A 14,213-nucleotide genomic window follows, 5' to 3' on the forward strand; every position below is an offset into this window, starting at 1 on the left:
AGACAGATCTTTGTCGGCAGAGTAATGTCTGTGCTTTTTAATAGGCTGTCTAGATTTGTCATAGCTTTTCTTCCAAGAAGCAAGTGTCTTTTAATTTCATGGCTTCAGTCACTGTCTACAGTGATTTTGGAGCCCAAGAAAAGAGAGAAATAGTCTGTCACTGTTTCCATTGTTTCCACATCTTTTTGCCATGAAGTGATGGGACCAGATGCCACGATCTTTGTTTTTTGAATGTTGAGTTTTAAGCCGGCTTTTTCACTCTCCTCTTTGACCTTCATCAGGAGGTTCTTTAATTCCTCTTCGCTTTCTGCCATAAGGGTGGTGTCATCTGCGTCTCTGAGGTTATTGATGTTTCTTCCGGCATTTCGCGTGATGTACTCTGCGTATGAGTTAAATAAGCCTAGTGACAATATACAGCCTTGATGTATTCCTTTCCCAGTTTGGAACCAGTCCATTGTTCCATGTCTGATTCTAACAGTAACTTCTTGACCTGGATACAGGTTTCTTAGGAGGCAGGTAAGCTGGTCTATTATTCCTATCTCTTTAGCTATGAAAGGGTTTACACCAAGGGGGACCTCTCCGTGCCCCTATCCCTGTGGTCAGCCCCTGCTGACCCACATCTCCACAGGAGGCCCTCCTCCACTAGCAGTTAGTTTTGGTTCAGTCTCCTGTGTGGTCACTGCCCCTCTCCTCTGGGTCTTGCTGTGTGCAAAATTCTGTTTGTGTCCTCCAAGACTGGAGTCTCTCTTTCCCCCAGTCCTTTGGAAGTCCTATAATCAAATTGCACTGGCCCTCAATGCCAGATTCCCTGGGAATTCTCCAGGCTGGGAAGCATGATATGGGGCTCAGAACTTCTTTGGTATTATTGTTCTGCAGTCTGTGGGTCACCCACCTGGTGGCTATGGGATTTTATTTTATTTTGATTGCACCCCTCCTACGGTGTTAGACCTAACATTTGTTTGGATGTTGGGATTGACTGATGGCTCAGTGGGTAAAGAACCTGCCTGCCAATGCAGCAGACACAGGAGATTCGGGTTCGATTCCTAAGTCAGGAAGATGCTCTAGTGTAGGGCTTGGCAACCGACTCCAGTATTCTTGTCTAGAGAATCCCATGGACTGAATAGTCTGGTGGGGTACAGTCCAAAGGGTCACAGAGTTGGTCTGGACCGAGTGACTAACACTTTTGCTCTTCACTTTTTGTTTGGATGTTACATTTTGAAGTTCATGTGTCCCTAATTAATAGAAGAAATAGTGCCGATAGAGAATGCATAGTGGTCAGTGCACAGTGTTATACCCTAAAGTCTTATGGGTGATACAGGAGTGGTTTTGTTGACTGTAAATCATCTGTTCAGCAAAAGTCTTGGTAAATAATAGCCTTCTGTTGTCGAATTTATTTTATTTTGGTTTTTGTTCTTAATTTTAACTGAAGTATAGTTGATTTACAGTGTCAATTTCTGCTGTACAGCAATGTGATTCTTGTACATATAGATACTTTCTTTTTTAAAAATTCTTTTCCATTATGGTTTATCATAGGATACTGAATTTAGTTCTTTGTGCTGCACAATAGGATCCTATTGTTTATCCTTGTTGTTGAATTTTATATTAATACATAAAGGTTTTTGTTTTTTTTTTTAGCTTTTTACCCCTTTGTATATTTCTTCGTGAGTCGATATTAATGATATTTCTGTGATCTTTGGCTGTAGCTTTTTCTAAAGGTTAAGACTTAGGAGGATTTGAGGACTTAAGGTGGTAATATTTTTGAATTTGGATATAAATTTGATAATCTCTTCTTATCACTACCTTTGTGTTTTATGGGAGAGTAGGAGGCCTTCCTGGAGAAGGCAGTGGCACCCCACTCCAGTACTTGCCTGGAAAATCCCATGGGCAGAGGAGCCTGGTAGGCTGCAGTCCATGGGGTCGCTAGGAGTTGGACACGACTGAGCGAGTTCACTTTCACTTTTCACTTTCATGCATTGATTGGAGAAGGAAATGGCAACCCACTCCAGTGTTCTTGCCTGAAGAATCCCAGGGACAGGGAAGCCTGGTGGGCTGCCGTCTCTGGGGTTGCAGAGTTGGACACGACTGAAGTGACTTAGCAGCAGCAGGAGGCCTTCCTGCTTGTTTTTTTATCACCTTACTCCTATGCCAGTACATAGATTAGATACTCATTTCATCCATCACCAAGTTCTTTCATCTCTGTGTTCAGAACATCTCAGTGCAATCACTTCTACCATTACTGCTGACTATCCCATCCTAAGCTGCTTTCATCTTTTGTTTGGACTGCTCTAATAGCCTTGTCCTTGGTCCTCTTACTTCCATTATTATCCTCCCCCAATCAATTCTCCACACAACAGCCAAATGACCTTTAAAAAATGTGAGTCACATGATGTTATTTATCTGAATTTAAAAATTACTCTGGTTTATAATGTGAAATAATTCACTATCTTACTGGTCTTAATTCCTGAACTAATTTTGACTTGAAAATAATCACCATGCTTCTTATCTTTTCCCAGGAGGAACAACACAGCATGCTGGGCTCTGGATTTAAAGCTGAGCGTTTACGAGTCAATTTGAGATTAGTCATAAACCGTCTTAAACTGTTGGAGAAAAAAAAAAGTGAGTAGTGCATGCTTGCCTTACATTTTTTTTTCTGGAATACATCGTTGAGTCCTAGCACCCTATTATTGGCTCTTTCAGGCTAGCAGTCTGAAGTCTTAGGGATCCCATATCCTCTAAGTTTTGGGTACATTTCTGCTGTCTTTTGTGACTAGTTAGACTGAGTCACTTTGTAACAGGGAAAGGGACATACTCTTTCTATGGAATAGATAAATGACTACACAAACACTATTCTATTCTATTCTATAAATTCTAGAATAGATGAGATGAGACTAAGTTTGCTAAGGAAGAGTGAGCTAGGATATAGTAGAAACACCGACTTTTTTCTTTCGGGGTGGATGTCTGCCTGCAGGCCAGGGCCCATGTACTACTGCTGTGTGACTGGAATGGGATTTGTGCTTTAGCGGAATTGGCCCAGAAAGCAAGGAAAGAGATTGCTGACTATCTGGCTGCTGGGAAAGATGAAAGAGCTCGAATCCGAGTGGAGCACATTATTCGAGAAGACTACCTTGTGGAGGCCATGGAGATCCTGGAACTGTACTGTGACCTGCTGCTGGCTCGATTTGGCCTCATCCAGTCTATGAAGTAAGCTGTTTTGTCCATTTTTTTCCTTCATCAAGGTGTAGTTGATTTCGGAAGAAAATTCACGTATTTAGTGTGTGCAAGTATACAATTTGATGAGTTTGGGCATAGGCATATATATATACCTGTACACGTCATCTTAAGTTAAAAAAGCAGTTGTCATCTCCAAAAATTTCCTTGTATCCCTTTTTTTTGATAACACAACATAAGATCTGCCTTAAACTGTTTAAAAAAAATTTTTTTTTTTTTTTTTTTATATTTATTTTTAGCAGCTTTGGGTCTTTGTTGCTGTGCATGGGCTTTGTCTAGTTGTGGCATGCGGGGCTGCCCTCTAGTTGCGGTGCTCCGGTTTCTCTTTGTGGGGGCTTCTCGAGCATGGCCTCGAGAGCTCGTGTGCTTAGTAGTTGTGGCACACGGGCTTGGTTGCTCCGTGGCTTGTGAAATATTCCAGGACCAGAGATCAAACCTGTATCCCCTGCATTGGCAGGTAGATTCTCAACCACTGGACCACCAGGGAAGTCAGTTCTTAAACATTTTTAAGCACTCAGTACAGTACTATTTAACTGTAGGCACAGTGTTATTTAGTAGACCTCTAGATCTTTTTCATTTTGTAGAACTATAATGAAGTAAGGTATTTTGATTTGAAGATTAAATCAAATCACCTCTGGAATTTGAGAAAGGAGTGTTACTGGCCTCTTCCTGTGTGTGGGGAGCTAGCACTCAGGGACTACCACTTCATGTACCCAATGATGTTTTTCCTCCTGCTCACTTGAAGGCCTGATCTCAGTGTAGACAACTGTTGAAAATGTGGAATCTGAAATCAAGAGGCCTGAATTTGAGCCTTGGCTCAACCATTTGCTGACTTTGTGACCATGTGCTGGTTTCTTGGTTTGAGATTTTCCCCCAAAATTGGATGACAGAAATGTCTATAAGCCTAGAGTTATTGTGAGGATCCAGTGAGATTTGTGGTTCATACGGTAAAGATTCTGCCTACAATGCAGGAGACCCGGGTTTAATCCCTGGGTTGGGAAGATCTGGAGAAGGCAATGGCAACCCACTCCAGTATTCTTGCCTGGAAAATCCCATGGATGGAGAAGCCTGGTAGGCTACGATCCATGGGGTCGCAATGAGTCGGACACAACTGAGCAACTTCACTTTCACTTTTCACTTTCAGTGAGATTTGTGAGATCGCCTTAGAGGAGGTTATCAAGTATGTGATACAGATGGGGTTTTGTTTGTTTGAAAGAATATTAAATTTTACTGATTTCCCCCTCCCCCCCCCACCTTAATTAGGGAGTTAGATTCTGGTCTGGCTGAATCTGTGTCTACATTGATTTGGGCTGCTCCTCGACTCCAGTCAGAAGTGGCAGAGCTGAAAATTGTGAGTACAACCAGTTTCAGTGATGCAGTAGTTTTTCCTGTTGTTACGTTGGTTTATATATGTCACTTCTGCTTACTTGGCCAGGTTATTTTGTACCCTTCTCATGCTGCCTTTGAAAAAGGCTTTGTGAAATGGTTCATAGAATGGAACTGTTCATAGAATAGCACAGTGTTTTCCAAACTTCAGTAGTTTTTCTAAAAGGCAAAGTTACATATAACCTATGTTTTTTCTTAAATTACTTTTATTGTAATGTCATTTAAGTATGTTTTTAAACAACTGTAAGTCAGTAAAGTTGCAGTAATATTAAGGGAACAGATGTTTTGTTTCATTCATTTGTTCCAGAAATATTTATTGAGTCAATGTTGTGCATTACATGGCTACTGAGAGTGCAGTGGTGAGTAAACTGTGACACCAGCCTTACTCTTGTAGCTTAGAGTCTGGCGGAAGAGACAGACATTAACTGAAAAATTACCTGCCACAACATGGATATGGTACTGACTGCTCAGGTACAAATTCAGTCATTTTCACCTATTTTCTACGTCTTTGCCAGTTATTCACTTGGATATTGTCTCAGTCTTATCTCCCACCTATCTTATAAAATTTCCTTGTCCTCTGTATATTTAAGAGTCTTTTTAAGTCTCTGAATATCTATTTTTTAAATAGTCTATTTTTTTTTGTTATTGTTGTTTCATGGCTTCACTGTCTTCTAACTCTAGGAATATTATAGTCTTTCATAAACTTTTCTTGTTTCTCTAATGTTTGTTTACTTCTGTTTCTTAGATTTAAACTGTTTTTATAGTAGAGGCTTTTCTGAAAGGTTTGGCTGTTTATTAAAGACTGAGGTACTGAAAATGGATTGGAACCTCTTGTGTGCTTAGGTGGGTCTTAATGCCAGATGCCAATTTTTTTGTCTTCTTTTTTTTTCCTTCCAGTTTTAATGGGATATAATTGACAATACAGCAACTGTATAAATTTAAGATGTACAGCATAATGATTTGACTTATGTCATGAAATGATTATCACAATAATTTTGGTAAACATCCATCATCTCATATTGTTGTTTAGACGCTAGTCATGTCTGACTCTGTGACCCAGTGGACTGCAGCACACCAGGCTTCCCTGTCCTTCAGTATCTCCTGGAGTTTGCTGAAACTCACGTCTATTGAATCGGTGATGCCATCCAACCATCTCATCCTCTGTCACCCGCTTCTTCTGCCTTCAGTCATTCCCAGCACTGGGGTCTTTTCCAGTGAGTCAGTTCTTTGCATCAGGTGGCCAAAGTATTGGAGCTTAAGCTTCAGCATCAGTCTTTCCAATGAATACTCAGGACTGATTTCCTTTACAATTGACTGGTTTGATCTCCTTACTGCCCTAGGGACTGAAGAGTCTTCTGCAGGACCACAGTTCAAAAGCATCAGTTCTTTGGTGCTCAGCCTTCTTTATGGTCCAGCTGTCACATCTGTACATGACTACTGGAAAAACCATAGCTTTGACTGTACAGACCTTTGTCAGCAAAGTGATGTCTCTGCTTTTTAATACGCTGTCTAGGTTTGTCATAGCTTTTCTTCCAAGGATCAAGCATCTCATCCATTTGGGCATTTCGCATGATATGCATAATACATGATATGCTTATTTCACTGCATATCAGTTAAACAAGCAGGGTGACAGTATACACCCTTGACATACTCCTTTCCCAATTTTGAACCAGTTCATTGTTCCGTGTTTAGCTCTAATGGGGCTTATTGACCTGCATATGGGTTTCTCAGGAGGCAGGTAAGATGGTCTGATATTCCCATCTCTTTATGAATTTTCTGGTTTGTTGTGATCCACACAGTCAAAAGCTTGGATATAGTCAATGAAGCAGAAGTAGATGTTTTTCTGGAATTCTCTTGCTTTTTCTGTGATCCAGCAGATGTTGAAAGTTTGATTTCTGGTTCCTCTGCCTTTTCTAAATTCAGCTTATATATCTGAAAGTTCTCAGTTCATGTACTGTTGAAGCCTAGATACAAAATTAAAGAAATAGAAAAAAAGTTTTGTAACGTGAACTCTTTATAATTTACTCCCAACAATTTCATGTATAACATACAGCAGTGTTAATTATATTTATCACTGCATCTCTAGTCCTTATTTATCATTTTAAAATTAATTTTTATTGGAGTATAGTTGCTTTACAATGTTGTTTGTTTCTACTATACGGCAAAATGAGTCAGCCATATGTCTACATATATCCTGCCCCCGCCCCCCTCCTTTGGAGTTCCTTCCTGTTCAGGTCACCACAGTGCATTAAGTAGAGCTCCCTGTGCTGCACAGTATGTTCTCAGTAGTTATCTGTTCTGTATAGAGTATCAATCCCAGTGTCTCAGTTCCTCCCGTCCCCTGCCCTTTCCTCCTTGGTGGCCATATATTTGTTCTCTACCTCTGTGTCTGTTCTTCTTTGCAAATAAGATCATCAATACCATTTTTCTAGATTCTACATATGTGCTTAATATATGATATTTGTTTTTCTCTTTCTGACTGACTTCATCTGTATGACACTCTAAGTCCATCCATATCTCTGCAAATGACTCAACTTCATTCCTTTTATGGCTGAGTGGTATTCCATTTTATCTGTATACCACATCTTCTTTATCCATTCCAAAATTCATGGACAATTAGGTTGCTTCCATGTCCTGGCTATTGTAAATATACTGCTGTGAACATTGGGTACATGTATCTGTTTGAATTATGGTTTCCTCTGGGTTTATGCTCAGTAATGGGATTGCTGGGTCAAAGGGTAATTCTGTTTTAGTTCTTTAAGGACCCTCCATATTGTTTTCCATAAGTAGTTGTATTAATTTACGCTGCCACCAGCAGTGTAAGAGGGTTCCCTTTTCTCCACACCCTCTCCAACATTTATTGTTGGTGGATTTTTTTTTTTTCATGATGGCTATTCTGACCATGGTAAGGTGATACCTTACTGTAGTTTTCATTTGCATTTCTCTAATAATTAGTGATGTTGAGCATCTTTTCATGTATTTGTTGGCCTTCTTACAACTGAAAGTTTGTAGTACCTTTTGACTGCCTTCATCAATTTCCCCTTCTCATCTGTAATCACAAATCTGATCTCTTTTTTTATGAGTTTGTTGCATGTTTGTGTGTTTCTTTTTTAAGTGTAATTGACCTACAGCACTGTGTTGTTCCTGTTAGACAATTTAGTGATTTTTCTATACATTTCAGAACGATCATGATAATTCAGTTATGATATGTCACCATACAAACAGATTAGTTATTGAAGATATTAAGAAGAGATGGCAAGAATACACAGAAGAACTGTACAAAAAAGATCTTCACAACTCAGATAATCATAATGGTGTGATCACTGACCTAGAGCCAGACATCCTGAAATGTGAAGTCAAGTGGGCCTTAGAAAGCATCACTACGAACAAAGCTAGTGGAGGTGATGGAATTCCAGTTGAGCTATTCCAAATCCTGAAAGATGATGCTGTGAAAGTGTTGCACTCAATATGCCAGCAAATTTGGAAAACTCAGCAGTGGCCACAGGACTGGAAAAGGTCAATTTTCATTCCAATCCCAAAGAAAGGCAATGCCAAAGAATACTCAAACTACTGCACAATTACACTCATCTCACACGCTAGTAAAGTAATGCTCAACATTCTCCAAGCCAGGCTTCAGCAATATGTGAACCGTGAACTTCCTGATGTTCAAGCTGGTTTTAGAAAAGGCAGAGGAACCAGAGATCAAATTGCCAACATCCTCTGGATCATGGAAAAAGCAAGAGAGTTCCAGAAAAACATCTATTTCTGCTTTATTGACTATGCAAAGCCTTTGACTGTGTGGATCACAATAAACTGTGGAAAATTCTGAAAGAGATGGGAATACCAGACCACCTGATCTGCCTCTTGAGAAATTTGTATGCAGGTCAGGAAGCAACAGTTAGAACTGGACATGGAACAACAGACTAGTTCCAAATAGGAAAAGGAGTTCGTCAAGGCTGTATATTGTCACCCTGTTTATTTAACTTATATGCAGAGTACATCATGAGAAACGCTGGACTGGAAGAAACACAAGCTGGAATCAAGATTGCCGGGAGAAATATCAATAACCTCAGATATGCAGATGACACCACCCTTATGGCAGAAAGTGAAGAGGAACTGAAAAGCCTCTTGATGAAAGTGAAATTGGAGAGCGAAAAAGTTGGCTTAAAGCTCAACATTCAGAAAACGAAGATCATGGCATCCGGTCCCACCACTTCATGGGAAATAGATGTGCAAACAGTGTCAGACTTTATTTTTCTGGGCTCCAAAATCACTACAGATGGTGACTGCAGCCATGAAATTAAAAGACGCTTACTCCTTGGAAGGAAAGTTATGACCAACCTAGATAGCATATTCAAAAGCAGAGACATTACTTTGCCAACAAAGGTTCATCTAGTCAAGGCTATGGTTTTTCCTGTGGTCATGTATGGATGTGAGAGTTGGACTGTGAAGAAGGCTAAGCGCCAAAGAATTGATGCTTTTGAACTGTGGTGTTGGAGAAGACTCTTGAGAGTCCCTTGGACTGCAAGGAGATCCAACCAGTCCATTCTGAAGGAGATCAGCCCTGGGATTTCTTTGGAAGGAATGATGCTAAAGCTGAAACTCCAGTACTTTGGCCACCTCATGCGAAGAGTTGACTCATTGGAAAAGACTCTGATGCTGGGAGGGATTGGGGGCAGGAGGAAGAGGGAACAACAGAGGATGAGATGGCTGGATGGCATCACTGACTTGATGGACATGAGTCTCAGTGAATTCTGGGAGTTGGTGATGGACAGGGAGGCCTGGTGTGCTGTGATTCATGGGGTCGCAAAGAGTCGGACACGACTGAGCGACTGGACTGATCTGATCTGATCTGATATTCTCAAAACTACATTTCCTGCTCATGACTCATTTGTTTTGCAAATGGAACTTTGTATCTCTTAATCCCTCTATTTCCTCTTCCTGCTCCCCTCTTGTAACCACTTTATCTATAACTGTTTCTGTTTTGTTTGTTCATTTGTTTTTTAGAATTTCACATATAAGGAAGATCATATGATATTGTATTTCTCTGACTTATTTCACTTAGCATAATACCCTACAGGTCCATCCATGTTGTTGCAAATTGCAAGATTTCATTTTTTTTTTAAGTGGGTGAGTAATATTCCATTGCATATATATACCACATCTTTATTCATCTATTTATGGTCACTTGGTTTGATTCCATATCTTGGCTGTTGTAAATAATTCTGCATTGAGAATAGGTGTGGATATGTCTTTTCTAATTAGTGTTTTCATTTACTTTGGATAAGTACCCAGGATTGGAATTATTGGATCAGATATTAGTTCTATTTTTAATCTTTTGAGGAATCTCCATACTGATCTCCATAGTGGCCACACCAATTTACATTCCCACCAACAGTGTATGAGTGTTCCTTTTTCTCCACATCACCACCAACACTTAATTGTTGTTTTTTTTTGATAGCCCTTCTGACAGGTGTAAGGGGATATCTCATTGTGGTTTTGATTTGCATTTCCTTGATTAGTGATTTTGAGCATCTTTTCATGTGCCTGTTGGCCATCTGTAGGTGTTTTTGGAAAAATGTCTATCTGCCACTTTTCTAATTGGATTGTTTTTTGGTGTTGAGTTGTATGAGTTCTTTGTGTATTTTGGATAATGACCCCTTATCAGATACATTGTTTGTGAATACCTTCTCCCACCAGTAGATGTAGCCTTTTTATTTTGTTGATAGTTACTTTCACTGTACAAAAGCTTTTTAGTAGGATATAGTATCATTTGTATATTGTTGCTTTTGTTTCTTGTGCCTGAGACATAACCCAAAAGAATATTACTAAGACCAGTGTCAGAAAAAATACTGCCATATTTTTTCCTAGAAGTTTTATGGTTTCACATCTTATGTTTAAGTCTTTACTCCATCTTGAATTCATTTGTGTATGGGTTGAGAGAGTAGTCCAGTTTTCCCAGTATCGTTTATTGAAAATGCTATCTTTTTCATGTTCTTGCCTCCTTTGTTGTAAATGAATTGCTCTTGTAACTATGGGTTCATTCTTGAACTCTCCATTCTGTTCCATTGATCTCTTTGTTTTCTTTGTGTGTGTGCGCACGCGCATGTGCCAGTACATAGTGTTTTGATGACTGTGCTTTTTTAGCATAGCTTGAAATCAGGGAGCATGATACTTCCGGCACCAATTCATTGTTAGATAATTTAAGCCATTTCTCAAGGGCCTCGAGACTGTCAGGAACTAGTTTCCTTTCCGTGGGTTGGTTATTTTCCTCAGAGAGAAATTTTCCTATCTTCTACATGGAAGGTATAAGCTAGCTAGCTGCATTTTTGAGAGCATGGGCGAGAAGGAAGCCAAAGGTATCATTCTCTTGGGGAAGACTTTCATTTAATTCTCCTGTTCCAGTAGATATTTCTGGTCTCTGCTGTGCAGTTCAGTGGATGGATGAATAAACAATAACTAAATGAATTAATATGTACCTTTTAAGGCTTTGCAGGTCCAGTCTTTTGGAAATCCTGAGTAGAAGTGTGTTTGCCGTTGATTGGAGGAAGCTTGAAGCCTCTTGTAGGAGTGGTTTCCATTTTTATTTACTGTTCTTTTTCTCTGTAGGTTGCTGATCAACTCTGTGCCAAGTATAGCAAGGAATATGGCAAGTTATGTCGGACCAACCAGATTGGAACTGTGAATGATAGGGTAATGAATGTACTTGTTAAACATGGACCAGTGGGTGGGGTGGGAGCAGGTTATTTTACTGCCTGCAGTGTTTCTAGTGGGTATCACTGTAATGTAGCATTCATTTAAGATTGCACATTTCATGGAGAGATGGCTGGCTGGCAGTGCAGTCGGTCAATTCCTTAACCCTGCCCGACACCTCTGATTGTGAAGCTCTGTCATCCTGCGTCATTCCTGATTCTGTCCCCTGTCCTTTGTGCTACTTTTGATGGAGGTAGAAGTGAGGTGGGGAGAAAGATGGGTGAATTCAGACGTGGAATGCCACAGTGTCAGTCTTTGGGCATAAGTAACCAGAGTGTGAGACATACATGCATGTTGTGCTTTGTGACTGAAGAAAAGAATAACTGGTTGGAACTCTTCTTTTCTCTCCATTGACTTGTAAAATGAGAGAAACAAAGTTTTAAAGTGATACAGGATAGGCTTAGGCTGGTTTATACAGATGCATGTTAACCCTGGATCTTTCACTTACAGCTAATGCACAAACTGAGTGTGGAGGCCCCACCCAAAATCCTAGTGGAGAGATACCTGATTGAAATTGCCAAGAACTACAATGTGCCCTATGAGCCCGACTCTGTGGTCATGGTGAGTTTAAGAGTCCTTAGAATACAAAAGAAAATGCGTCTCTCTAGATCACTGTCTTTGAAAAAGAAGCATATTCTTTGCACTCAAGTTTGCGTGTGGGAGTTGAAGCCTTTGTCCAGTTAGTGGTTTTGGGGTAGCAATAAATAAGCCTGCATCTCTCTCACAGAATGTTTAAGGATCAGAAGAGATGAATGACTAAAAGCACTTTGAAAAGGTACAGACTTTGATACAAATATAAAATGGCATTATTGCTACTTCTCAGTGAAGTTCAAGGAACTGGGTAGCAAGAAAAGCCCCAAGACCCAGAATTGATCTTGAAACATTTTTCGGGCACCTACCATGTGCCCCAGAAAGCTGAGAATACAGAAAAGATATAAACAAGGCCACTGTCCTAAGAGGCTTACAGTGAAAGGCAAATATGGAAGTAGTAATTCAGAGGTTACGGTTGATGGGGGATAGTAGATGTTTTGGTGTGCTGCTCAGATGACCCTCCCCCCTACTCCCCGCCCCAGTTACAGACACACTTCAGGACAGAAGCATTTATTCCCCCATCTCTTTGATAACTGGTGGCTCACACAGCTGAGTGGCCCTCCAGTGGTGGCCCTCTTAGAAGAGAGCTTCCTTACCCAGGGTCTTTCCTGGGGGAAGCTTGTATCTGGTCATTGCAGGGGATTAAAGACTGCCCCATTGCCCCAGTTGGGAACATGTGCTGTAGGCCTGTCCTAGCTCCAGAACTCTCTGAGGGAATTAGCCAAGCCCTCTGTTGTGAAGGCATGGCAGCCCAACTTCTTACTTTGCTCAGGCCTGCTTCCTTCATCCCACAGGTCTCTATCCCAAGAGACCTCTCCAATAAACTTCGGTCAAACTGGTCTCCATCTCAGAGCTTCCTGGGGAACCTAGTCTGTGACAGGGCCTGATGATATGGGTTTCTCTCTTTTTCTTAGGCAGAAGCTCCTCCTGGAGTAGAGACAGATCTTATTGATGTTGGATTCACAGATGATGTGAAGAAAGGGGGTCCTGGAAGAGGAGGTGGAGGCGGCTTCACAGCACCAGTTGGTGGACCTGATGGAACAGTGCCAATGCCTATGCCTATGCCTATGCCATCTCCAAACACTCCTTTCTCATACCCTCTTCCAAAGGGACCTGTAAGTATACATACAAATAACTGTGGATGTAAACTCTAGAAAATGTAATAGATGACAAGCTGGTTCTGTGAGCGCACTCAGGAATTATAGGTAACATTTGGTATAGTTTATTGATTATACTGTGGAAAAAAACAGCATTGGGATTTGGAGAAAGTCTTTTGGTTAACCTACAGGTAATGAAGCAGGAAAATCTAGAGAGATGGTGCTAGAAAAAACTTGGTGTAGGTTTTCTGGGACTTGTAGGTATACTAGTAGCTTTTTCCAAAATTGAATAATCATCACTTATTACCAAGTAGAAAAACATCTGTTGTAAACACAAAGATGAAAGTCACTGCTAGTAAGAAAGTCTGGGGACTTTCCTGGTAGTCCAGTGGTCAAGACTCATGCTTCCACTGCAGGGGCGTGGGTTCAATTCCTGGTTGGGAACTATGATCCCACATGTAGTGTGGCACCCCCCACCTCCCCAAAGAAAGTGATAGTAATCTCTGTTTGTGGACATAAAAACAATTAGTAATTTGATGAATAAATAGTTTTTGGCTACAGGTCTTTAAAAATCTAGGTCTTCCTGATCACATGTTGTCATGTCCTTTTAGGCACTTTTTTCTTTTGGGGCTCTTGAATACACATTAAAATAACTATCTTAAATATATATTATTCAATATGAATATATTCACAGTGAGAAAACAGTTGTATACACACGTATTTATTCCTCTCTTCCCATATACATACTTCAAAAATTGCAGATGGGGCAGTGTCTCTTATGTTGCCTTTCTCCTCTTGCAGTCGGATTTCAATGGATTGCCAGTGGGAACTTATCAGGCCTTTCCCAATATTCATCCACCTCAGATTCCAGCAACTCCCCCATCGTATGAATCTGTAAGTGCCTGAGCCTTTTATAAGCAGCAGGAGAGTGAATCCCAGGAAGAGAGCAAAATAATGGCCACAGGGAAGGCAAAGTTTTGATCACCTCTTAGTACTGGCATTGCTGTATGCTTTGGATTTTTGTGTTGCTTTAATATTACCCTGGAAATGGGGCGTGGTGGTGGCGGCAGCATCATTGGTGGCAATGCTTTGTCTGCAGTTAAAAGCCCAGGAATCAGGAAGGAGCTGCAGACCCTAGAAAGTTCTAGTGAGGCACTT

The 14,213-nt window shown here is 40.6% G+C and overlaps 1 protein-coding gene across 2 annotated transcripts in view; it reads left to right on the top strand.

Annotated features, from left to right (window-relative positions):
- The window catches only part of IST1 (IST1 factor associated with ESCRT-III), a 39,684-nt gene that overhangs the window by 21,978 nt on the left and 3,493 nt on the right, over positions 1 to 14,213 (top strand). The window contains exons 2-8 of one of the 2 annotated variants that reach the window (XM_070388063.1): positions 2,514 to 2,616; positions 3,021 to 3,201; positions 4,492 to 4,579; positions 11,224 to 11,307; positions 11,818 to 11,928; positions 12,873 to 13,073; positions 13,857 to 13,949. In XM_070388063.1, the coding sequence (XP_070244164.1) occupies positions 2,529 to 2,616; positions 3,021 to 3,201; positions 4,492 to 4,579; positions 11,224 to 11,307; positions 11,818 to 11,928; positions 12,873 to 13,073; positions 13,857 to 13,949 (846 nt within the window). In that variant the 5' untranslated portion in view covers positions 2,514 to 2,528. Of the gene's footprint in view, positions 1 to 2,513; positions 2,617 to 2,968; positions 3,202 to 4,491; positions 4,580 to 11,223; positions 11,308 to 11,817; positions 11,929 to 12,872; positions 13,074 to 13,856; positions 13,950 to 14,213 lie in introns of those variants that run through there. The other variant, XM_070388064.1, reaches the window with a different exon arrangement.

This window comes from Bos mutus, chromosome 18 (genome assembly GCF_027580195.1).
Source record: "Bos mutus isolate GX-2022 chromosome 18, NWIPB_WYAK_1.1, whole genome shotgun sequence".
Classification (NCBI taxonomy): domain Eukaryota; kingdom Metazoa; phylum Chordata; class Mammalia; order Artiodactyla; family Bovidae; genus Bos; species Bos mutus.